Source organism: Phyllostomus discolor, chromosome 4, assembly GCF_004126475.2.
Source record: "Phyllostomus discolor isolate MPI-MPIP mPhyDis1 chromosome 4, mPhyDis1.pri.v3, whole genome shotgun sequence".
Lineage (NCBI taxonomy): Eukaryota > Metazoa > Chordata > Mammalia > Chiroptera > Phyllostomidae > Phyllostomus > Phyllostomus discolor.
The window spans coordinates 106,729,968-106,752,960 of NC_040906.2; the positions used below are offsets into that span (position 1 = coordinate 106,729,968).

Here is a 22,993-nt window from a genome sequence, read left to right on the forward strand (position 1 = left end):
GGACTCCCAGCCCGGGACTCGTCTAGCTCACCCACGGGAGACTCGCCCCACGGCAGGGCCTACCCCTCCAGCCTGGCTGCTGCCTGGGCTTCTGTTTTGCATGCACTGGTGTTTGCAATCAGAAAGTTCAGCGGCCTTTCCAGTGTGCTTAAATTAGTCCCTGCGAAAACCAAATCACTTCATTTGCAGCGAAGGGCTTAATTGCAAGGGGAACTAGGCAAAGGGAATTCTGTTGCCTGTTTTCATTGAAGAAAATTACTGTACTTTCCCATCTCCTCACTAAACAGAAGCTGCTTAGAAATTGGACCATAATCCCCAGTCACACCTCTCTCCTCTTTCTTCTCCGAGCCGGTACAGCTCTTCCTCGTCCCTGAGACACTGCTCCACACTCCTCTTGCTCATCCGCCTGGCCAGCCAGACCAGTGCTGACCCGGAGCTGTGCAGTGCTCCCCTGGTTTGCTAGTCTCGCCACACCCCTGGGAGGTCAAAAGGATCACCCTCAACTTCATGAGGCCTCAGCCATGGGCTGGCCTACAATGTTGGCAGGAAAAAACATTATCCCTTTCTTACATAATCTGCTCAGAACCCTGATTCACCTCACCTGTGCCTCAGAGATGTCACATTGCAGACAAAGTGCCTTACACAATGCCTGCGGCTTGTCTGGTTCGGTGCCTGGCAGAGGGGAGGGGCCTGCTGTCACACAATGCTGCGGGCTGGCAGGTCCTCCAGTGTCCCACGTGAGGAAACCCGGGCAAAAAAACATCTCAGTCTGCGAAGGCTGGATCCCTCTGTGCTTTTCTGCCTGTGAGCCCTGCCCTGTTTCAGACAGTCCAGCCTGATTCCCTCTGTGGCCAGAATTTCCCTGGGCAGTGGGAGATGGACCCTTCAGAGAGACAGGTAGCAGGCTGGTGACCTGCGGGCAGAGGTACAAGTAGGGAGGTGAAATATGCAGCACATCTGGGGTTAGGAGAAAAACAAAGAAGGGCTGGGCCTTGGAGGCTGTGTGGGGTTGGGTGCAGGCATGTGGTCTGAAGGAGACGGGGGTGGGGGGAGAGGGAAACCAGCAGAGTGGGTGGAACAGCAAGTGCAAAAGCTCAGAGGCAGGAGTGGGCCTGGTGAGAGCAAGGGCAGTGAGGCGCGGGCTGAGCAGGGCTGGGGAAGACCAGCAGGGCAGGTGAGAGGAGACTCCCAGAGCCTCTTCCTCTGGATCAAAGCCTCAGCAGGCTCTGAGCATGGCTCCCTCTTCTGTTCTCTGGAGGAGGGAAAGAGCAGGGACAAGAACACAGACTCTGGAGCTTGGCTGTCTGGGTTCAACCCTGGCTTTACCACCTACCTGCCCTCCTGTGCCTCAGTTTCCCCCCTAAATGGGATAACAACACACCCACTGCATGGGGTAGTTGTGAGGGTTCAGTGGGCTACAGCTTACTATGAATGTGTCATAATGCTATCACATGTTGGCTAATATTTTCATTTCTTTCTTAATAACTTCCCCTGCTGGAGGTGGTGCAGCAACCTGCTCAAGGTCCCGGGCAGTGAAGGGCAGGCTCCCAACCCCACGCTGCCCAGTACAGCACCCCCCTCCCCGGAAAAGGCAGCACCCAGTGGCGATGTCCCCACCCAACCCCTCTTTTCCCTGGTGTACTGTGGGACCCTTTGGCCAGATTGTCTCCTTGTCTCTAGAACTTTCTCTGGGGACCCAGTGGAGAGCTGGCCTGGCTGCCCAGGGAGGGCTGCTTTGGGAAACCTGGGTCACCTCACAGCGCCCAGTGCCTGCCCCTCCCCTCTGGGGGAGGCTGACAGGATAACCAACTTGAGTCCACACCCCTGCCTCAACAAAGGGATTTTTTGAGGCTCAAAGTCAATGGCATATTTATTAAGGGGAACAGCTGCTACTGCGGTTCCTGTAAGTCAGTGACAAATGGCTGTGTTTACCACTTTCCTGAGCTGAGACTTGGAAGGTGGCCTGGAGCTCCTGGGTGGACACCAGGGCCGAGGTTTGTGGGTACCACCTTTTCCCCTCACCTCCAAGTTTCTATATTGGTGCCCATGGAGCCTAGACGCTGTTTGTCACCAAGGAAATGCAGGTGTTTGGCCCAGCAAGCGCTTGGGAGGTACCAGATGGAGGAACAGAAATCTCTCAACAAAGCTCCCACCCAGATGCCCTAGGACCCTGCGTGGGCAGACCCAGCTCCCTGCACTGTCCATGGCCCTTCAAAGCTGAGATGGCTGCAGAGCTGGGTCTGAGCCTGAGCCCTTTGAGGATACACCTGAGGCCTTTGTGCCCAGCGCTCTGTGGACCATGAAGGGCCCGGCTGGTGGCGCGGGGTGGGGCGGTGGCTTTTGTTATTTCGTTTATTTTGATCTCATTCCTGCTCTCCTAACAACTCACAGAAATAGAGCCCTGAATCAGCTCCCTCCGCAGCTCAAGACAAAACACAGTGCAAGGAAAAATCTTTCACTGAAAAACAGAAAAGGGGAAGACGGGCTCATTTTCTTCTGTGTTGTTTCTGGGTTCCTTGATTATCGATCTACCCGTGGACTTTCCAGCTGATGGGAGGACGGGACAAAGATCAGGCCAGTCACCACCCACAGGTGGGGTGGGTGTGGCTGGGAAACTCAGAGGCTGCCCTTTCCCCTGCTTCCTGAGAGGGCAGGGCCCTCCAGGTCAGGGTGCCACCCCCTGACGCCTGCAGCTCTCACCCCACACCTGCTGTGCCCAGGGTAGGGCTGGTGCCAGAGGGTGCAGCCAGCCCCCCAAGTGCACCAGGCAAACCTCTGCCCTGCAGGTGTGGTCCCCAGGCTGCACTGCCGTTCCCCCGGCAGTAGGCCGCCCGAGGAGACACCTCTGCTGCCAGCATCAACCTCCTGCCTCCTGCATTAGCTGCCAAGGAGCCCCGCCCAGCCTCACACTGCTTGTCTCCTGGGGCTGGTCTGAGCACCTGGGGCCTTGAAGGGAGGTGGAAATGGGGCCCAAGGGAAGCTCTCTCGACCCCACTCGTTGTCACCCATTGGGACCAAACAGGCAACTGGTCAGTTTGCCCTGCAGGGGTCTGTTACATGAAAACAGGTCCTTCCAAGTTCTGCGATTTGCCGAGGGACCCCTGAGCCCAGAGGCAGGAAGGCCCAGGGATCCTGCTCAGCCCGTCCGGCACATCGCCCTTCCTCTTACACTGCTTTGGGGCACAGGGAGAGAACCACGGACGAGCAGCACACCCACTTTTCATAAATTGTTTATCGACCCGGATAGTGAAGCCTGTTGCGTTCCTAATTCTGGATGAAGTCTGATTACGAGACGGTTCCTTTGCCTCAGCGCCAGCGCTCAGATTCCGCCCCGCCAGTCACCCAGGCCTCAGAGAAAACGAGAGCACTGCTCAAACGAGGAAGACTGGGCTTTATTAAGAAAAGAAAAAATGCCAGCAAGGCCAGAGAGGGGTGGTTAATGCCTTTCAGAAGCAGCTGTTGCAGCTCCCTGCTTCCCTCCTCACCGGCCCGCTGTGGATGTGCTGCGGATGTGAACATCTGGGCACGAGATTCAGTTGGAGAGGCTCCTGCACTTAATAAGGCCCTGCACTGGCCAGTTTCCGGAGACCACCCCTGACCAGAGGCTGCTGAGCTGGTGGCTGGGAGGGTCTGAGGTGGCACAGCCCGGCTCTCTTGTGGCCAGCAGGGGGCAGTAGTGTGGCCACCGCACCTCCTGCAAGCACAGAAAATCAGTGTGCTGAAGGTTCTGGTTAACCAGCCCCTGGCTGGCTGTGGTTGCTGTAAACAAAGGTGCTCTTCCCACACTGGAAGTGCGAGGCTCCTAAAGTCCCAGAATCGGCACTGTGGGCATGATGCAGTGCCCTGGCAGAAGGTTTGGTCTAAAAACCTCGTCTTCAGTGAGAAGCACCACTGACGGGGGGGGGCACCCTGGGAGGCTTCCTCGGGTGGCCACGGAGATGGTGGCTGGTGCAGCCCCAACATTCCCTCTGCTGTCAGGCCCTGTGACTACCCCAGGTTCCTCCCAGGAAGCCACCCAGCAGCTCACACCTCCTGACCTGATGGCCTGCGTGCCAGGGTCATCCGTTTCTAGATAATTCTCCTGTAGCACTTGTTCTAACTTCTAGCACCTTCCCCCTTCAGGATAAGAGGCCCCATCCAGCTGGAGGATGGCTTTCTCCCTTCACCCTGGAGCTCCCAGGTAACAACCCCCAAAGGCACATGGATAAGCTGCTCCCTGACCCCTGCTGCTCCAGCTCACCGCCCCGACCCGCCTCCCTGCCCAGTGTCCGCACCCAACCTCACACTCGCTCCGCAGGATCTCACAGCTGCTGCTTTTATCTTTTCGAGAAAAACAAACCCTTCTCCACTTTTCCGCCAGCAGAACGGCACAGAGAAGATGGGGCTGAAGCAGAGGACAAGCTACCCACCTGCCCCTGGCCTCTCTCCTCCAGCCTCCAAGAAAGCTCGCACTGTCCTGCTAAGCTAATCTCTGAAGAGTCTTACAGAGACCTTTGGAACAAGGTCAGGAGGAGGTGAAAGTCAAGGCAAGTGTGAATTCAGCACCAGCACGTCTGCTGGCCTTCTTGAGCCCCTGAGGGGGCTGGCCGGGACAGGCTGACTGGGAACGGGCCGCAGTTGAAGTTTATCGCTCAGAGTCAGAGAAGGAAGAGGGCTTAGTCCATCTCCACACCAGCATGTCTTCTCCTGCTACGCGGTGGGACTCTGTCTGGATCCGGGATTCGTTGGAGGCCAGGAACTCCACAGCCCGGTCCCAGACCCTCTTCATGCGCCTCCTGCAGAGAAAGGGAGGGCCAGCTGGTCTGTGAGTGATACCCTTTGTATAAAGGGGACAAAGCTCCAGACTCCCGTGCAGAATTTATCTATGGAAGGAGCAGCCATCAGGTACCAATAGGACTCCTGCAGAGGGAAATTTTGGGGGTCCTGGACAAATGATTCCACAACTTTTCCTTCTCCAAAAGCATCCTGTTACAAGGAGCTGAACGGGGCCAGGGGTGTCTGGAGCGGCCCCGGGTGTCAGAGTGGGAAGGCGCTGTGCTCACCAGGCCTGATACTGCAGCAGCCTGGCCAGGCGGCCCACAACCAGTTCCATCTGCATCTTAATGCCTCATGTGGGCTAATTAAAGGGTGGCTGCTGGGCTGCTAAGTCCACAAACTCCTTAGCACTTCAGGCGATGGGGAGGAGCTAAGCATCCAGCTGGGAAGGTCAGGAAGCTAGAGCCACTCTTGGAACCTGGGCCACCAGGTAGAGCTTCCTGGCCGGCTGGCCAGCCAAGGCCAGTAGCCAGAGGCTCCGCATCCCCTGGGAGAGCCCCGTTTCCTCTCCTTGCTCTGGACCAGATGGGAAGACACCAGGGCAGGCAGGTAGGGTGCTTGGGTATCTACTGTTTACGGTGCCTTTCGCCAGCCCTGCTGCCGATTCCCCACCAACACTTGCGTGGGGAGTGAGTGCATGTGAGTGAGAACAGGAAGGCTCAGCCTGGGGGAGCACAAAGGGTGGGGAGCTCCTGAGGTAACCCGTGAGTCAGGAGGCAGAGGGGGTGTCGAGGTTTGCTTCCCTGGGGGTGGGTCCTGCCACCGACCAAACCCCACAGCTGTTTGGCTGGTCAGGCCAAGGCTACACGCCTGGGGACTCAGCCTGTCATACTGGGCCCTGACAGGGGGCAGCAGTCTGTGCTGTGTGGGGGTGGTCTTTCCCAGGCTGCTCATTAACAGGTTATGAACAGGCAGCCCAGCAGCTTCTCGCCTCAGCTCCCTGCTTCCTCACCGCACTCTTCCCACGTCCCCGGCTTTCAGGAGCGGACCTTTCCCCACGGGGCACATCCGAGTGTGCCGTGCAGGGCTGGCAGCAGCTCACACACCTGTGAGACCTGGGCTTTGCCGAACTGACTGGGCGGCTTGGAGAGGAACGGAGACGCTGAGAGTAGCAGGGCCTGAGCCTCCTGGTCACTCTCACCCTGCAGGGTGGCTGCCTGTGTCTCTGTGCTGTGACAAGGGGCAATGCCACTTCCCACTGCAATTTAAGTGAATGTGTGTTGCATAAAATTAAAGTCCAAGCAATAAGGGCTGCCCTGCTGAGTGCTCAAGGGCTAGGCGACGACCTAGGGAGCTAGGAGGCTGCCTGCCTCCTGACCCCCTGCGCCTCTCCTGAGGACATGTCACTAACAGTGCACATTCTCAGGCTGCTTTCCCTGTGCCTCCCTCCTCAGAACCAATGCTCCGGCAGGCTTTGCCCACTCCCCGCCATCTCCCCAGGACGTGGGGCAATGCGGCAGGCAACAGGCGCCAATAAACGCTGCTGAGTGAATGAGGGAATGCCAGCCTCTCTTCACCAAAGGCCTCTGCAAGGGAGTGGTGTTATCTGTTCTGTGAGTGAGGAAAGTAGTCCAGAGAGGTTGTCACCCTTGGTCCTGTGCTGGCTCCTCGCAGCAGTCAGGGTGCACCAGTCTGGGCGCACCAGCTGCCGCCCTGAGACCTGCCCCAGTGGCTGCCTCATGCTGGGGGCAGCCTGTTCTAAGCTTCCTGTACACACCTTCCCAGGGGGTGAGGTGGTCGTAACAGTTATTAAACATCTTCACATTTAAAAGGGGCCCTTTAGCCTTGCTGGTGTAGCTCAGTAGGTTGAGTGCTGGCCTGTGAGCCAAAGGGTCACCAGTTCGATTCCCAGTCAGGGCACGTGACTGGGTTGCAGGCCAGGTCCATGGTGCAGGGTACATGAGAGGCAACCACACACTGATGCTTCTCTCCCTCTCTTTCTCTAAGAATAAGTAAGTAAAATCTTTTTTTTTTTTTTAAGAGGGCCCTTTAATGTTCTACTCCTCTCCCAGTTCCTCTTGGGTTGGGACCAAAAAGCCCAGCCAGGGGAGCACAGAAACACCACCAGCTGTGAGCCTCTGACCAAGTTTCTTAACCTTTCTGTGCCTCATTTCACCATCTATAAAGTGGGGTTCTCTCTGTTCTTGCCCCCCAAGGCCATGGCGAGAGCCAAGTGAGGGCGCACGCACAGCAGAGGGCATAGGGCAGGGCTTGCTCACAGCGAGCACTCGGCCAGTGCAAGTCTGAGCATCCCCCAGATGGGAGACGGCGGCGCCCTGCCAGCCCGGGGCCACAGCGAAACCTGTGGTGGATGGACAATAAGCAAGTGGCACTGTGGGGGACTCTGTGGGCTGCCTCCTGGGACTTGGTCCCCCAACTCTACCCACCCCTGGTTTTTTCAGCAGCCCATCCAGCACCTGCAGCCCATGTGGAAGGTGGCCCTGGAGCCCGGCATGGTGCACCTGCCATCCCTTCCCATGCAGCACCCTGGAGGCTGGTTCTACTCATTTCTGACGGCATGTACATGCATGTATGTGGGAGGTGGACCATCGTGTTTCAGGTAGTGGGCATTGCTGACTGTGGATCATAGTTTAAAATGTTTGAAAAGTAGCTGGCCGGTGTGGCTCAGTGGGTTGGAGTGTCATCTGTAATCAAAAGGTTGCTGGTTAGGTTCCTGGCCAGGTCACATGCCTGGGTTGTGGGCTCACTCCCTGGATGAGGCATGTGCAGGAGACAGCCAACCGGTGTTTCTCTCACAGAGATGTTTTTCTCCCTTTCCTTCCTCCCGCAAATGAGAATAAAACAAACCATAGAAAAAATTCTTAAAAAAAATTTTGAGGAAGTCTCCTCCTCCTTGCCAGCGATGGATTTAAGGATAACTAACCAATTTGGACCAGCAAAGCCTCAGGCAGTGGTCGTGACCGTGAGGAACTCGGCCGGCCGACAACACCCACGGAGGGCAGGACCACGGGAACTGGAGAAATGGAACCCGAGAGCTGACTGACTGTGCCCAGAGCCCACATGATTCCGCACGCCACTCATGGAAACCCACCAGGTCCTTCCCTGCCCAAGCCCCTCGGGGAAGAGGGTGGTTTGGGTACCTGCTGCCCAAAGCACCCCAACCAGCATCGACACTGGCAGGGCTGGAGCGGGACCAGCCCCATACCCGTCTGTGCCTCCTACCACAGACAGCCCAGCACTGGAGGCCTGGCAGGCGTTCGGCCTAGCACTCACCGGCTCTGTGGAGGGATGAGTGTGTCACGCACGTGCAGAATGCCCACGTATGGGTAGCGCTCCATGTCCTGCTCCCAGTCCACGTAGTGGTCCTGGACTACATCTGCGGGACAGAGGGCACAGTTTAGAGCAAGGACCTTCTGTTGGCAGCCAGCAGCCCTTTCCCAGGGGCTACACACCTATGATCTTCTTCACCATCTCATACATGGCCTGCTCCTCCTCTTCAAGCTTGCGCCACCGGTATTTCAGGAAGATCAGGAGTCCCCACAGAAAGGCCAAGCCTGTGTAGGAACAAAGTGCTATAAAGGCTCACATCACTTCCGGATGTTCAGATGCACATTGGGTCTCACTATGGGCAGTCACTGTGCTGGAGGCTATGGGTGAGCTGCAAATGTGTTCTGAGTCCTACTATGTGTCGGGCCCAGGGCTGACAGGCAGGAAGCAAAGGACGCAGAAATGCAAAGGGAGGACAGGCTATTAAGTGATCATCTCCTTCCCTGCCAGTTGCTGCCACAGAGGCATGTGCAGCCGTCCAGAGCTCAGCTCCTCCCAAGCCCATTCTGGGGCTTTCATCTCCCTTGTGAACCGGCACCCGGGGTCTCATGCATGTGTACACGCCGGGCCCTTTGTGTTCTGAGACGCTGCCGCCGATAATGATGTCTGTGCCTGATGGTATGGGAGAGGGAGCTGTGTGCTCACCCAGACGCCTGTGATTTGTACCTCAGCTATCTTAGCAGAGTCAGTGGGTTCTGTAACTCGACCTTTTCCCCTCAGAGACTCCCCAAGGTCTCCGCTCAAAGGCAGCCCTGCTGTTGGGAGACAAGGCCTGAACTCTGCTTTTCAGCTCAGCACCCTGGGTTCTTCCTGCTTTTATCAGGTGTCTGTAGCTTCCCAGGGGACGTTTACATGGTTCAGGAAGTAAAATTAGACCAAGCTCCTGCCACATCTCCCCCTCGCAGTGGTCTGCATTTTGGGGTCCTGGAAGGGATGACACCCACCTGCAGCCCAGGCCCAGCTCCCTCTCAGGGACACAGTCCACTTCCCTGAGTCAAGGACATTTTCTAGTTAACCTCATGTCCCTGGCACCGATCTCTATGGTTAAGACAACCCAGGGCTGAAGCTGGCTTGTTCATGCCCTCTGTTTTATTAGACAGACCTCAGGCTCATGAATCAGAAACAAGCACCCGAGGGCCAGGTTTCCGTAACCCATCACACATGCCCAGGAGTGTCACGAGCTGGGCTCCTGGGAGGCACTGTGTGCATGGACTTACACCAGAAGAAGATGAGCACGTGGGTGACTGCGGTGAGCAGGGCGCGGCTCAGGCGGCAGCCCACACCCATGCGGGGGCGGGCTGATTCCAAGCAGACCACCTTGTCCACGGTTGTCACTGATTCAGATGGGTCTTCTCCTTTCAAACTGGAACAGGACATGGGGTTGTAAACACATCTGAAAGCTCTGAAGAGCTGCAGTCTAAGCCGCATTTTCAGTAGGAGGAGAAGGAAGGAGGGGCTTCAAGGCCTCTCCTTGCTTATAAAATAGACTTGGTATCCTGGTTGCGCTCTTCCCAGAAATTTCCCACGCTGGCTACTTAGAAAGAATAAAGCTTTAAAGAAGCAGCATGCTTGGACCCCTACTGCTAAAGTGATGTCCCCCTTGTTGGGTCTTTGACAGCCCCTCACAGCATGTGAAAGATTAAACTATAAATTGGATTCCCACCTCCCAGCATAGAGAAATGGAAATGTTTACCGAACCGCTGGCTTTGCACTACGTGGTAAGAACTAAAGGACAGAGTCTGGGAGAGAGTGCTTCTCCTCAGTCACGAGGAGGCACATAAGCTGTTTGAGGGAAGAGATCGGGAGGTGCGGGAGGTACGGCAAGGCACAGGGCGCGAGAGCCTCTCTCTGAGGCCAGGCCCCAGCACAGCACCTCCGCCTGGCCCTCGGCGAGGAGGCGTTAGGACCCACGGGAAGCTGACACCCACACCTTCCGGCTAGGTGACAAGCGCCTGCTCCGCACGGCACACTGGACCGGCTGGTACCTCGAGTGTCCCAGTTTCTCACAGCCCACTTTTCACCCTGGCCGCGAGCCGGCTCAGCCGCCCTCCAGGCCACCCTGCCAGTACAAAAAGGCGAGTGTCACTGTTCTCCCGTGTTAGCAGCTGCGTACAGTCCTCCGCCTTTTTTAACACAGGAAAATTGTTCAGCCACTCAGGGAAGCTTTATTATTTTTTTTTTAGCCAATGAATTTTAATTGTACCATGCATCCAGTTCTCGAGTTTTAGGATGAGCTGCCCTAGGCTTTGCCGGAAGCACGGCTGATGGAATCAGTAATCTGGGTGTGTTAGAGAGGAAAAGAACAAAATCCCAGAGACTGTTTTAGTATCTGGAGCTGTAGCCTCAGCAGAGCCCCTAACGAGCCCGGACACCGGGCAGCAGGGTGATGGGGCAAATGCTCCCCCAGCAAGGAACTTTCAGCTTCCAGCACCAGCCAGTGCCCCCCCCCCCCACCCCATGGGGCCTTCCAGGGAGGCAAAAAGGCTCACTGTCACTGCTAACGGTGCTCACCACAGAGAAACGAGGTGAAACTGCCCAGTCAGAATAAAATCCAGTATTTCCTTTTGCAATTCCCATAGAGTGAAACCAACACGCATAATCATTTCATCTACACATGGAAACTAGCCCGAGGAAAGGACGTGCAGAAGAATGCCTACTCCAGAAAACCACGCGGAGCAGGTGCACTGAGACGGCACAGACTGAGTCACATGGCGTGGGTTTAGCTGGAGCACTGGGCTGCCATCTTGACACCTGCATTTTGTGTCTCATCTTGAAACTGCTCCTTGCCCTGCTTCCCAAGTCTTCTTCCTCCCACCGCCAGCTCCGGGCCCAGCCCACAGCCACACAGCTGGGAGACCCGCCCTCTGCCCTCGGACCCCAGGCCTCTTTTGGAGCCAGGGACTCAGCCGATGGGTGAGGATGGCAGCCTCAAGCACCCCTCAGGATGCCCCGTTACACTCACCAGATGCCCACGTCCTTGTTACTGCTCAGTATCCAGGTCAGGGCAGCTTTGAACTTGGCGGAGGAGCTGCCAGTCACATTCTGTGGAAGTAGGCAGGAGAAGATTAGTTCTGGGTCTGGGCGGAGCAGCTAGAACAACATTATTCTGCTGCCGGGTTCAGGAAGCCCTCTCCTGTGTCCTCTGCACACCCCAAAGCCATGCTCTGCTCAATGCGCAGCCACCTGGCAGGAAGGAAATCGGGGGCCGATGAGAGCCAAGGAAGAGGCTGTAACTGGAGGCGGCAACGAGGAAGCACATGCAGGGAAACAACGCGGGTCTGCGGCAGCCAAAAGGGTAGAGTTTTCTCAAGGACTGAAGGCCAGTGAGGTAGCAGCCCACCTTGGGTAAAATGAAAAAAAGTGTGGGGGTTGAGGGGCCTGGCCACCAGTCCCCGCTGTTTGGCCTTGTGCAAGTCCCTGCCCCTCTGTGGGCCTCAGTTTCTTCATCTGTGGAATGAAAATTGGACTAGGTGACCAAGGTTCCTGCCAGCTCCACACACCCATAATTCTACCATCCTGAGGCCATGCGGAAAATCGAACAAACCACACAGTACTTATAAGGGGAGAGGATGAATGGGCAGGCAACAGGTGTATATTAAAGCTGCTGAGAAGGGAAGAAAGGCAAATTGAAGAAGGAGCAAGTGACAGGACCATTTTAGAAGGGCAGCCTGCTGTGGCCCCCCGCTGGTCAGTGGTGAGCGGCGCACGTGTGCACACAGCAGGGTGTGGCAGGTTTACTCCAGCTCACAGCTCAACTCGGCCCCAGTCGTCCCCCACTGCTGCCTTAACTTAAGGCTGCCTAGCACTTAACTAAATTTACAAAAGTGAAAGAGCAAAAACCTCCAAAACCAAACACAGAGCGAAAAGGAGAGAAGAAACAAACACAAAGTCTGGAAACCAGCACCGAAGTGCCAAGACCTCCCAGGAGCGTGAGCACCCAGCCTACTCACCGCTATGTACTCCTGCGCTTCTGTGACGGGGATGCATTTACTTTTTAGGTTCTCTGGATTTCCACACTCAAAATTACCTAGGAGGGGAAAAACACACATTCAAACGCAAAAAAGAGGTGAAAAAAATCACTCTGAAACAGACTAAGAAATGCAGCAAGAATCAAGCCATTAGCTCTGAGAGGAGCATGTGGCCTGGGGCTCCGGCATCCCTGGGCATCTTCCTCTGCAGCAGGATCAAAAGCCATTTAGCCTGGGTCGATTCTAGATCATTAAAACCTGACCTGCAAAGCAGTGCAGTGATTTGCATTAAATGACTAAAAAGCTGCCCAATACCAAGGTCTGTTTGCAATTGATCCCTGAAAGGATCAGACAGATAGCTCTGGAAGGTACTGGAATGGCGCTATAAATAAACACAGCCTGGGACAAGAAAGGCAGGGAGGCCACAGGCACTGCAGGGTTCTGACACATGGATTGGGCAGGTGATGCTGAATGCCAGGCCCATTGTTTTGAGGGGGCCTGGATGGATGTTCGAAATGCCCCATGGAGGAAGGGGGAGTCAGTGCGTGGGACAGCGGGGCCTCAGCAGTGCTCCAAAGCTCCCTTCTAAGTACCCTGGGGAGCCAGCTCCCACCCAGGGTAGAGCTGGGAGTCTCTCCCTAGTCCTGACATTCTTTCAGGTCCAGCCCAAAGGCCCCCTCCTCTAAAAAGCCCCCAGCCTGTGGGGGCCCCTTGTTTGGCCAGATTGCTAGGAACTTGAGGGTCCGCCACAGCCCTTCGCTTTGGACTGCCCACTGCGGTTTGCCCACCACGAGCCACTTCAACAATAGACCCCTTGAGCAGGGACAATGTAGGACCGGGCAGGTAAAGACCCTTAACCCTCACATGTGGTCTGACTGCCCTTTGCCTGGCAGTCTGGGGGCTTCGGATGGCCACTCTGTGTGGGTCTGTGCTGGGGAGGAGTGGCTGAAGACAACATTCAAAATCTTGAGAATGAACTGAAGCCCATTGTTCCTACTTCAAAGTTGATCTTGACTTTCTGGGTCCCAAGACCAAGCTGGCTTCTCCCATCTTCCTGCCCCCACCCAGATGGCCTGCCTGGACCATGGCCATGGCCATGGCCTCCTGACTAGTTTCTTCCTCTACTCTTTCTCATTCACAGTTTAAAGCTTTAAATTAATTCTGCTTAAATGCCACTGCTCCATTTAAATGCGGCCTTCCTAGCACCTCGCTCTCGTCACATCTCTGGTCCTCATGCTGCAGGACTAAGTCTCAGTGGCCTGGCATTCGTGAGCCCCAACTGGCCCTTTCAAACTCCACTCCCTGTTTCTCCTTCCCCCATGAAGCCAACTGTTTCCATCCCTGACCTTGTAATTTCCTGCCTCTCTGACCTCACCTTTCCCCCCACATATACAAAACCAACCCTACCTGGACTTCAGGGCCTCCCCCGTGACACTTCCCTAATTATTCTAGCTAAAAGACATTGTGCCTCTGGAAATTTCTGGCCTCTCAGTTCTCATCCAATGGCCTCTTATATCTCCCAGTGGTCAGGGAGGTAGGTGGCCTGCAGCAGGACCCTGGGCTGGGCCATCGTGTACCCTACAAAGGTCAGCACTGCACCCTGCTGATAGCTGACCTCTAACAGGAGGTGGGGGAGGGAGGATTGCTTAGCAGAGAGCCCACACTCCCTGGCAGCCTGTTTTAGTAAGATGCACGTCCTCAGGGCTGCCCCTGTCACGCCTGTCACAGGACAGTGGAACCAGGCCCTAGAATGGCATAAGTAAGAACCACACCTGGAGGGTGTGGATGCAGGAGAAACGACTACTAGGAGTCACAGTCTAAGAGCAGACCTTCTCAACTTTACCCCCTGGGGTCTTATTAAAACGCAGACTTTGATTCAGTAGTTTGGGATGGGACCTGAGATTCTGCACTTCCAAAAAGCTCCAGGTGGCGCAGATGCAGCTGGTGCTTGGACCACAATCAAGTCACAAACGTTCTGAGCACCCTCTTCGGCCAGAACTCACATCCCGAGCACCTGGGCCGTAGGGAAATGCCCACAACGCCCGTGATGCTGTGAGCCCTAACTCCTATCGCTCCTCTGAGGACCTCACAGATGCCCCCCTGACTACCTCCAGTCTCCCACCAGCCAGGAGGGAAGAGGTGGCAGAGCTGAGGCCCACACGCTTGGCCCTGAGGACTGAAGGCCCAGTAGAAGTCCACCCAGCCTTGACTTCCCAGCAACGGCCTTAGGCAAGTGTTGGTCTGTAGGGAAGAGGCGCCTCCCCAACATCCCATAAGGCTGCACAGCTCTGTCTGGTTCTCGTGCCCAGTATATTTAATACGGGCACCGCCCTGGGAATTCACCTGTGTCATCAGCAAGGGATTTAGAGAGTCTTCTTAGATACCAGGTGTGAGGAAGATACAATAATGCAGGTGGATCCTCTGGCCTCAAGGACCTGGTTTACCAAATATAATAGCTGGGGAGTCTTCTGGAAGGAGTTTTCAGGGGGTCTTTCCTGGGGTGCTGAGAATGCCTTCTGCTAGAGGACAACACTTGACTTTCATTTTATAAGGGAAAGACAGACCCAAGATCACTCAGTGACAGAGAGATAGACGCCCTGAGACTATCAGGGACTTGTCCAGGGTCCTGCAGCCAGCTGGCGTGGTCGGGACCAGATGTGACGCCAGGGCCTTGGCAGGCTGCCCAGGCCTGAATGTGCTCGTCTACCACGCAGGGCCCTGTCACACCCCGGCCTCTCCACCCGTCCCAGCCAACCATCGGTGCAGCAGGTCCTCCAGGTGGGACGACCCAGACTCTGAGACCTGGGACCTGGCCCCTCCAGTGTAACACAGACCCCCAGCAGTGGGGCTGCCCCAGAGAAGGGCACACCACTGCTGAGAGGCCTGTGCATGTTCCAGGACCCCTGGGACCCTTCAACGGGATGTGAGAACCAAATGTGTTTTGCCCAAATGAAAGGCTTAAGCAAATGTCTGAGTGGGGAATGGGGAAGTGGAAACTCGGTGTATGAGTGTGTCTTCTGGGGAGACAACCACAGAATGCTTCAGCTGCCCACGATCCGCTCACGAGGATCTGGGGCCTCGAGACCTACTCACCGGCTTGGGTGGCCAGGAAGTTGTAGAGTTCATGCAGCAGCTCCAGCAAGGCCGCCTTTTGCTTGGCCTGACAGAACTGAGAGGGCACAGGATAAGCAGTCAGCAAAGATGGTGGGTAAGGCGGGAGTCTGTCTCTCTGGCTTTGTCTTGTCAGCTACACTGTCAAGTACTAAGCGGCAAGGAATACCTTATGGTTTTAAAAAATCAAAACTAATTCTGCAGTGGGACTTCTGGCCAAGATGGAGGCATAGGTAGACACACTGTGCCTCCTCACACAACCAAAAGAAGGACAACAACAATTTAAAAACAAAAACAACCAGAACTGGCAGAAAATCAAACTGTCTTGAAGTCTGATAACCAAGGAGTTAAAGAAGAAACATTCATCCAGACCAGTAGGAGGGGTGGAGATGGGTGTGTGGTGAGGGCTCATTGCAAGACGGTGGCTGGAGGATGGGGGCGGGCGCGGTGGCAGCTGGTGGAGCTGGTGGTCCCACATTCATGCGCAGATAAACTGGGAGGAACAACTGGGGAGCAAGATAGACCTCACAACCCAGGCCTCCAGCGCAGGGAAAAAAAAGCCTCGAAATACCAATTGAAAACACCTGTGGGGATTGAGGTGCCAGGAGAAACTCCCAGGCCCACAAGAGAGTTTGTTGGAGACCCACAGGGTTCCAGAATGTACACAAACCCACCCACCCAAGAGTCAGCACTGGAAGGGCCCAACTTGCTTGTGGGAAGTGACTGAAAGCTGGCAGAGAGCGGAGCAAGTGCCATTGTTCCCTCTTGGACCCCTGCCCCACACACAGCGTCACAACACACCCACATGGGTTACCCCACCCTGGTGAACACCTAAGGCTCCGCCCCTCACTATGTAACAGGCTAATCAAGACAAAAAAAAATAGCCCAAATGAAAGAACAGATGAAAGCTCCAGAAAAAAATACAACTAAGTGATAAAGAGATAGACAATCTATCAGATGCAGAGTTCAAAACACTGGTAATTAGGATGCTCACAGAAATGGTTGAGTATGGTCACAAAATAGAGGAAAAAGTGAAGGCTATGAAAAGTGAAATAAAAGAAAATGTACAGGGAACTAATAGTGATGGGAAGGAAACTGGGACTCAAATCAATGGAGTGGACCAGAAGGAAGAAAGAAACATCCAACCAGAACAGAATGAAGAAACAAGAATCCAAAAAAATGAGGAGAGAGGCTTAGGAACCTCCAGGACAACTTTAAACATCCCAACATCCGAATCATAGGGGCAACAGAAGGAGAAAAGGAAGAACAAGTGGAAAAGTTATTTGAACAAATAATAAAGGAGAACTTCCCCAATCTGGCAAAGGAAATAGACTTCCAGGAAGTCCAGGAAGCTCAGAGAGTCCCAAAGAAGTTGGACCCAAGGAGGAACACACCAAGGCACATCATAATTACATTAGCCAAGGTAAAAATGAAGGAGAGAATCCTAGAAGCAGCAAGAGAAAAGGAGACAGTTACCTACAAAGGAGTTCCCATCAGACTGTCAGCTGATTTTTCAAAAGAGACATTATAGGCAAGAAGAGGCTGGAAAGAAGCATTCCAAGTCATGAAAGGCAAGGACCTACATCCAAGATGACTCTATCCAGCAAAGCTTTCATTTAGAATGGAAGGGCAGATAAAGTGCTTCTCAGATAAGGTCAAGTTAAAGGACTTTATCATCACCAAGCCCTTACTAAATGAAGTGTTAAAGGGATTTATCTAAGAAAAAGAAGATAAAAAATATGAACAGTAAAATGACAGCAAACTCACAATTATTAACAACCACACCTAAAACAAAAACAAAAACAAACTAAGCAAACAACTAGAACAGGAACAGAACCACAGAAATGGAGATCACATGGAGGGTTAGCAACAGGGGAGTGGGAGGAGGAGAGAGGGGGAAAGGTACAGAGAATAAGTAGCCTAGATGGTAGGTAGAAAATAGACAGGGGAGGGTAAGAATAGTACAGGAAAAGTAGAAGCCAAAGAACTTGTAAGTATGACACATGGACATGAACTAAAGTGGGGAATGTGGGGGGAAGAGGTGAGCAGGGTGGAAGGGAGTGAAGGGGGGAAAATGGGACAACTATAATAGCATAATCAATAAAATAAAATTAAAAACCCAATTCTGCAAAATGGGGGGCCCAATGGCAGGGTCAATAAATACTGGGTTAACTGACTGAAAAGGAACTTTGTAAAAGCAGAAGCAGAGTGAAAGCAGATACAGTAACTAAGCAGATGCAGTAACTAAAGGTCTGCCATCCTGGAGGCTCCCTGGCCCCTGCCCCATGGTTCCCACAGGAATAAGGGCCATTAGGTGGGGCTGTGGAGCACGGGCCAGGTGGCTGGGAGAAGTGAAGCCGTCCTGGGAAAGCACGGGCACCTGGGAAGGCACAGGCACCGCAGGGGCTGCTGGTCTTTCTCCATACCGTGTCCCCCCCGCCCCCCCCCCCACCGCCTCCACCCGGGCCACTCCTCCCTTTTTGAAGACTCGAGTGTCTACAATCTGCCCATGGACTGTCTGCCTTGAGAAGTATCTGCTGCAAATGTTTAATTTTACACTGGATTTGTCTAAAAAAGTACAATTTCTACAAATCTTGAAATTGTAGGGGGAGAAAAGTCATCTGTGAAAAAACAGGAAAAGGAATCTATGCACACCTAGTCCTCCAGCACCTGTAACAGAACCGAGGCCATCTCGCCAGACTCACTGGATTTACAACATTAAAAAAAGGATGCTCTTCCTTGAGCGTGGACGAAGTGCCAGGTGCTGTGCTGAGTGGTGTGTACATGAGTGCGCACTGAATCGTCACCACAACCCTCACTGTACCCCAGTTTCTCAGATGGGGGACTGAGGCTCAGACACCTGGTAAGCCACCAACACCCTACAGCTCACGAGTGGTGGAGCCACGTCAGTCAACCCCACGCCCACCACCCACATTTCAGGCCTCCCCCGGAGTGTCAGTGGGCAAAGACCGGGACTGGAGCTGGAAGGCCGGGTTCTGGGCCTGGCGCTGCAACTACAGAAGGAACCTGGTTTCCAACACTCTCTGAGGACAAGGTTTGTCCCCCGATGTTGCCTAAGGACCTGAAAACCTTTACAAGGTGCAAAGTGATGTAACCAAGATTTATACCCATGACCATAAATGTTTAGAAACAACTCATGTGTCTTCTAGTAGAGTCAGGTACCCAAACTATTTTAAAGAATGTTCAAGGTATGAAAAATGCTGATAATAACTGTTAAATATAACTCAATATATATCGAGAACCCAATTCTATAAACATACAGACAGGCAGACGGGAAGGAAGTACCCCCAAAACATTAACAGTAATTATCTCTAGGTGGCAGAATCATGGGCGATTGTTCTTTGTCACAGTTTTCAGATTTCCTGCACTAAACAGCTATTACGGTCACGAGCAGAAAAAAGGCAGTGGTGATGAACACCGTTCCAACCCCAACACCCAGGCAAAGCGGGGACGAAGCCACCCGCAGGAAAGAGCACAGAGATCCCAGACAGCCAGGCGGCCGACTCAGACAGCACTCCTGCCCCCGCCCGGCCCTGTGCTTTCCTTTCCAGCAGCAGAAAGGCAGCACGAAAACACAAAGTGCTGAGTGGGCCAGGAAGGGAAAGAAACGAAGCGCCCCGCTGGGTCCTGGGGGAGCCAGAGCACATGAGAAATCACAGACTTTTGGCAAGAGCCTCAGCAAAGCCCAGAAGTGCCTCCCAACCTGCCGTCTCCCGGGTCCTCCCTCCATGAAGGCCGTGGGCACCTCACAAAATCTCGGCTCAACGGAGCCCGTGACGGCGGCCCAGACCCTGGCTCTCCCTGCTCCGGCAATAGGAATACCACCGAGCACACCTTTTGCCAGGGCCTGACTGTGCCGTCTGGGCTCACCCGACACGTCTGCCTCAGGGGGGGCCTGATGCACTTATAGGTGCGAAAACCAAGACACAGAAACCAGGGAGCTGTTTTCTAATTAAAAGACAAACAAAACTGGTTATCACCAGAGAAGTCTTACAGAAAGTTATTTTTTTTCCCTTTCTGGTCTTCAGTCCTCAAGATCTAGCTTCCCCTGTAGCTGCCACCTATGTTTCTGGGCTATGTTCTCTAACCATCAGCTGTGCTTTTATGATGAACGAAAGATGAAACTTATTATGCATACGTTTCTACAAAACAATCGGAAAGCAAAGGTATTTGGTGGGTGAGTACAGTAAATGAATGTAATAAAACACCCCCAAATTTGGCATAGCAGAAGCCAAAGAGAAATAAAAATGGGTGCTGAACCAGGACGCCTCCCCCCAAACAAGGGTGAGAGAGTCCAGGTGGGGCATGGAGACGACCAGGTATGGCTTCCTTCCCAGGCCCTGAGCTGCGAGGACGTGAACTGAGGGCCCGAGGGGCCCTGCATGGCACATGTAACAACAGGACTACTGAGTCCCGCCTCCGGCAGTGCAAGGCTCCTCCTGATAGGATTTGTGACCTGAAAATTGACAGCCTCGCACCTTCCCACACCACCACCTGCACCAGCATCCAGCTCCTCACTAACACTCCTTCTGTAAGTGGATGGGGCACTGTCCCTGAATATTATTTATAGGGAATGTTAAAGCTTCATAAAACAAATCTATAGACTAAGACAGCTAAGTCCACTTCAGAAGTGTTTTAAAAATACTCCCCTCCCCCACCATGTTTCACATCAGAACAGCATTTTCAGAGCCACAAAAGTACTGTCGGAGAAGAGAATGTGGAATTGAGAACCTGGCCTCTTGTTGCTCTAACACTGCCAGCCCCTCCTCCCAAAGCCAGGGAGCACAGAGGCCCTTCCACCACAAGTTACTGCGCCTACCCCCCAGCCCCTAGGTCTAGACGGACTTAGAAAGATCAAGGTCCCCAGCACTACGATTGACTGACAGACCGGTAACAAGCCCAGGGTTGGGTCTGGGGAGCTCAACTCTCTGTTTCCAGCACCTTCACGGCCACAGCGGTCGGACACAAACACAGAACAGCCGCAGTTCTGCTGTGTTACACGAAGCACTCCTGAAAGGATCCTATTATATAATCTTTTCCTGGGGAAGTTCACCTCCTGATGGAGGCAAACATACTCACAAGGAATAAAAACTAAAGAAACTCAAACTCACCTCATCTGTTTTTTTCTCACAGTCCACTGGCAATAATTTCACTGAGACCAAGAAAAGAAACACAGAGGAAATTAAAAGGTGGGTTAAGGAAAGAGTACAAATAGGGACTACTCTCAAAATTCAGGAGAAGTAAAACATTATCAACATAAAGCGGAACATTAGAAAGCTGTCATCTGAATGAGGCACTTGTAAAATACAGACAATAAAATGGAAGGGTTTCCCAGCCCTGGATTAGGAGTTAGGACAGCTGGGTCCTAATCCCAGAGGAAAATGATGAGCCACAGGCTCTGGCAGCTCGACCACTCTGGACCACTGTTCCTCATCTGTAAAACAGGGTCAATGAAGCCTCCCCTGCCTAACTCATGGAGTTAGCCTCGAACAACATACATGAGTTTTATAAATCATAAACAATGACACGTTGAACAGGGAGGGGAACTCCAAGTAAATCCCAGAATATCTCCAAGAGCTGCTGCCTTAGAGCCTCTCCGCCATGAACATGACAGCACCCTGACATTCCCAGGTCTGCTTGTCTGTAGCGGGTGGGTAAGCTGCTCTCATAGTCAAGACTATTTGAGTGCGTGCACGAGCCTGGGATCCCCATGCCCACAGACTTGTCCATACACCCAAACATCCATCCGCCGCAACAGCTAGGACGTATTCCAGCTTTTCCCTGCATTGTGGCTGTAGCTGCTAGGCATGGGAAGATGTAGCCTTGGCTCAAGTCTGGGAACAGGATTAATCACATTCTTGCTTTGCAAAGAATATTCTTTTGTGGTGAACTAGAGTGTCACTTTATACGTAAATTTATAAAGCCATGGTCTCAATATTGTTTCCTGTTACACTAGAGCTCAGGATGACCACAGAGGCGAATTCAGGAAATTTAACTATTCAGGGAACACACTGTTGTGGGCAGACCTCTTATTGGCATGTCTAACCATGTCACTAAGTGTGGGCTGAAGCATGGCTGGGGGTGTCCTTTAATCACAGGACCCTCTCTAGACACACTCCATGAGGACGCTGCAAGCAATGATAAATGCCTCCCTTTATATCAGTTTTAGAGCCTTTAAAAGATTCTTCCACATTTGTCTCACAGGCAGGGCTAGTATCATCTCCCTTTGACAAGAGGGTCCTATGGTCCAAAGAAGTGAGCACGTGGCCTTTTTGGCTCTGCAAAGCTGGGACCCCAACCAGATCCCATCCGTGGGCAGTGAAACCTGGATGCCTTCAAATGAGCACTAATGTGTGATTGAGCAAGAGATCAAAAGGGAAAAAATAACTAAAAGGGAATGGGGATGGACATGTCTGTTAGAGGTGGGGTGCAGCTTTTTCTAGAGAAGGAAAACCACAGTCTGGGGTAAAAGTTAACTACAAGTGATTGCTTCCAGCACGTGGTTGTGGGGTAGATTAGTAGGGAGGGCTAGGGCAGAAAATGAGAACAGGAGAAAGTGAAGACAGCAATTATTGCAGATGCAGGAATCCCCACCGGGCCTTCTCTCCCACAGCCGGAGGAAAGAAAGTCAGCGTCTGGAGGTAGGAAGACAAGAAGCACCTGACCAAGCGCGGGACTGTGCAGCCTGGTGTAGAAAGGACAGGTGGGCGTGCTGGTAGACACACGCGTGCCCAGGCCCACCCCTGCGCTGGCCCTGGACGTACTGTGGTCCTCCGCCTCCTGCGGCGCCGAAGGCTTGCCCATCTTCACCCAGAGGATGCCCAGGAAGACGAACAGCAGCCCCAGGCTGGCCCAGAGTAACAGCCGGGACAGGCAGCGCTCCAACCACCGCCCCACCTCGGGCTGGGCCTGCGCGGCGCCCGCTGGGCCCGCTCGCGTCGCCCGCAAGCCTGGACGCGCATCGGGGCCGAGGAGGGCAGAGGGCAGTCGCACCGGGGTCTGGGACGCGGCCCACCAACGACGGGTCCCGAGACCCGGCGCGGCCCGGTGGAGGGGCCGGGAGTCTTCGTCCTCCTCGGAGCTGCCCCGTACTGAGGCGTGGCGCCTGAATGGCACAGGGCGGGCGGGGTAGGCGAGGTTGCGGCTCTTAGACCAAGAAGCCGCGGAGGCGCCGAGATCGCCGTAGGCCCCAGCGGTAACGCAGGCAGAGCTGGAGGCTGGCGGGGAGGGCCAGGGCTCTGCCCGATGGGAGGCCGCGGCAGGCCGGGCGCGCAGGCGGGCCTCCTCCCGCAACCGCTCCTCGTTCCGCGTCCGGGCCTCCTCCTTCAGGCAGCGCAGCTTTTTGCGGTAGATGTCCCGGGTGGTATCGGTGATGGGTCCTGGCTGGAAGCCCAGGGCCTGCAGCTCCCGCCGCAGCTCCGGGTCTGACAGGCCGGCCATGGCCAGGACACCGCCCCCGGCGCGCACCGCACCCGGAACTGCTCCTGTCGGCGGCCGCGGCGGAGCGGGCGGAGCCCTGCGCCATGATAGGAAGGTCAGTCAGGTAGCCATGTTGAGAGGGTCAGAGCCTGACCCGATGGGCCAGCCATGATGAGGAGGTCATACTCAGCCTTTACGGCCGCCATCTTGGGGAGGTCCTAGGGATTTGTTTTAATTCCTTTTCTCTTTTCCTTCCTCACCTGCAGTTGCTTCTCCTTACGTGTAAAACCAAGTGGTGTTTATGTCTGAATCCTCAGACCCTTGCTTAGTCCCTGGCACGTGGTAGGCTCTCAATTGAAGTCATGTTGATT

At 54.1% G+C, this 22,993-nt stretch overlaps 1 protein-coding gene across 1 annotated transcript; it reads right to left on the reverse strand.

The window, feature by feature from the left end:
* Positions 1-3,371: 3,371 nt before the first annotated feature.
* On the reverse strand, positions 3,372-22,689 carry LEMD2 (LEM domain nuclear envelope protein 2). Its single transcript, XM_036023962.1, has 9 exons — positions 21,968-22,689; positions 20,315-20,355; positions 15,165-15,240; positions 12,054-12,130; positions 11,066-11,145; positions 9,321-9,466; positions 8,229-8,330; positions 8,050-8,152; positions 3,372-4,775 (listed from the first exon to the last, which is right to left on the reverse strand). The coding sequence occupies exons 1-9, from the start codon at positions 22,641-22,643 to the stop codon at positions 4,625-4,627; spliced, it is 1,452 nt and encodes a 483-aa protein (XP_035879855.1). The 5' UTR covers positions 22,644-22,689; the 3' UTR covers positions 3,372-4,624.
* Positions 22,690-22,993: the final 304 nt, after the last annotated feature.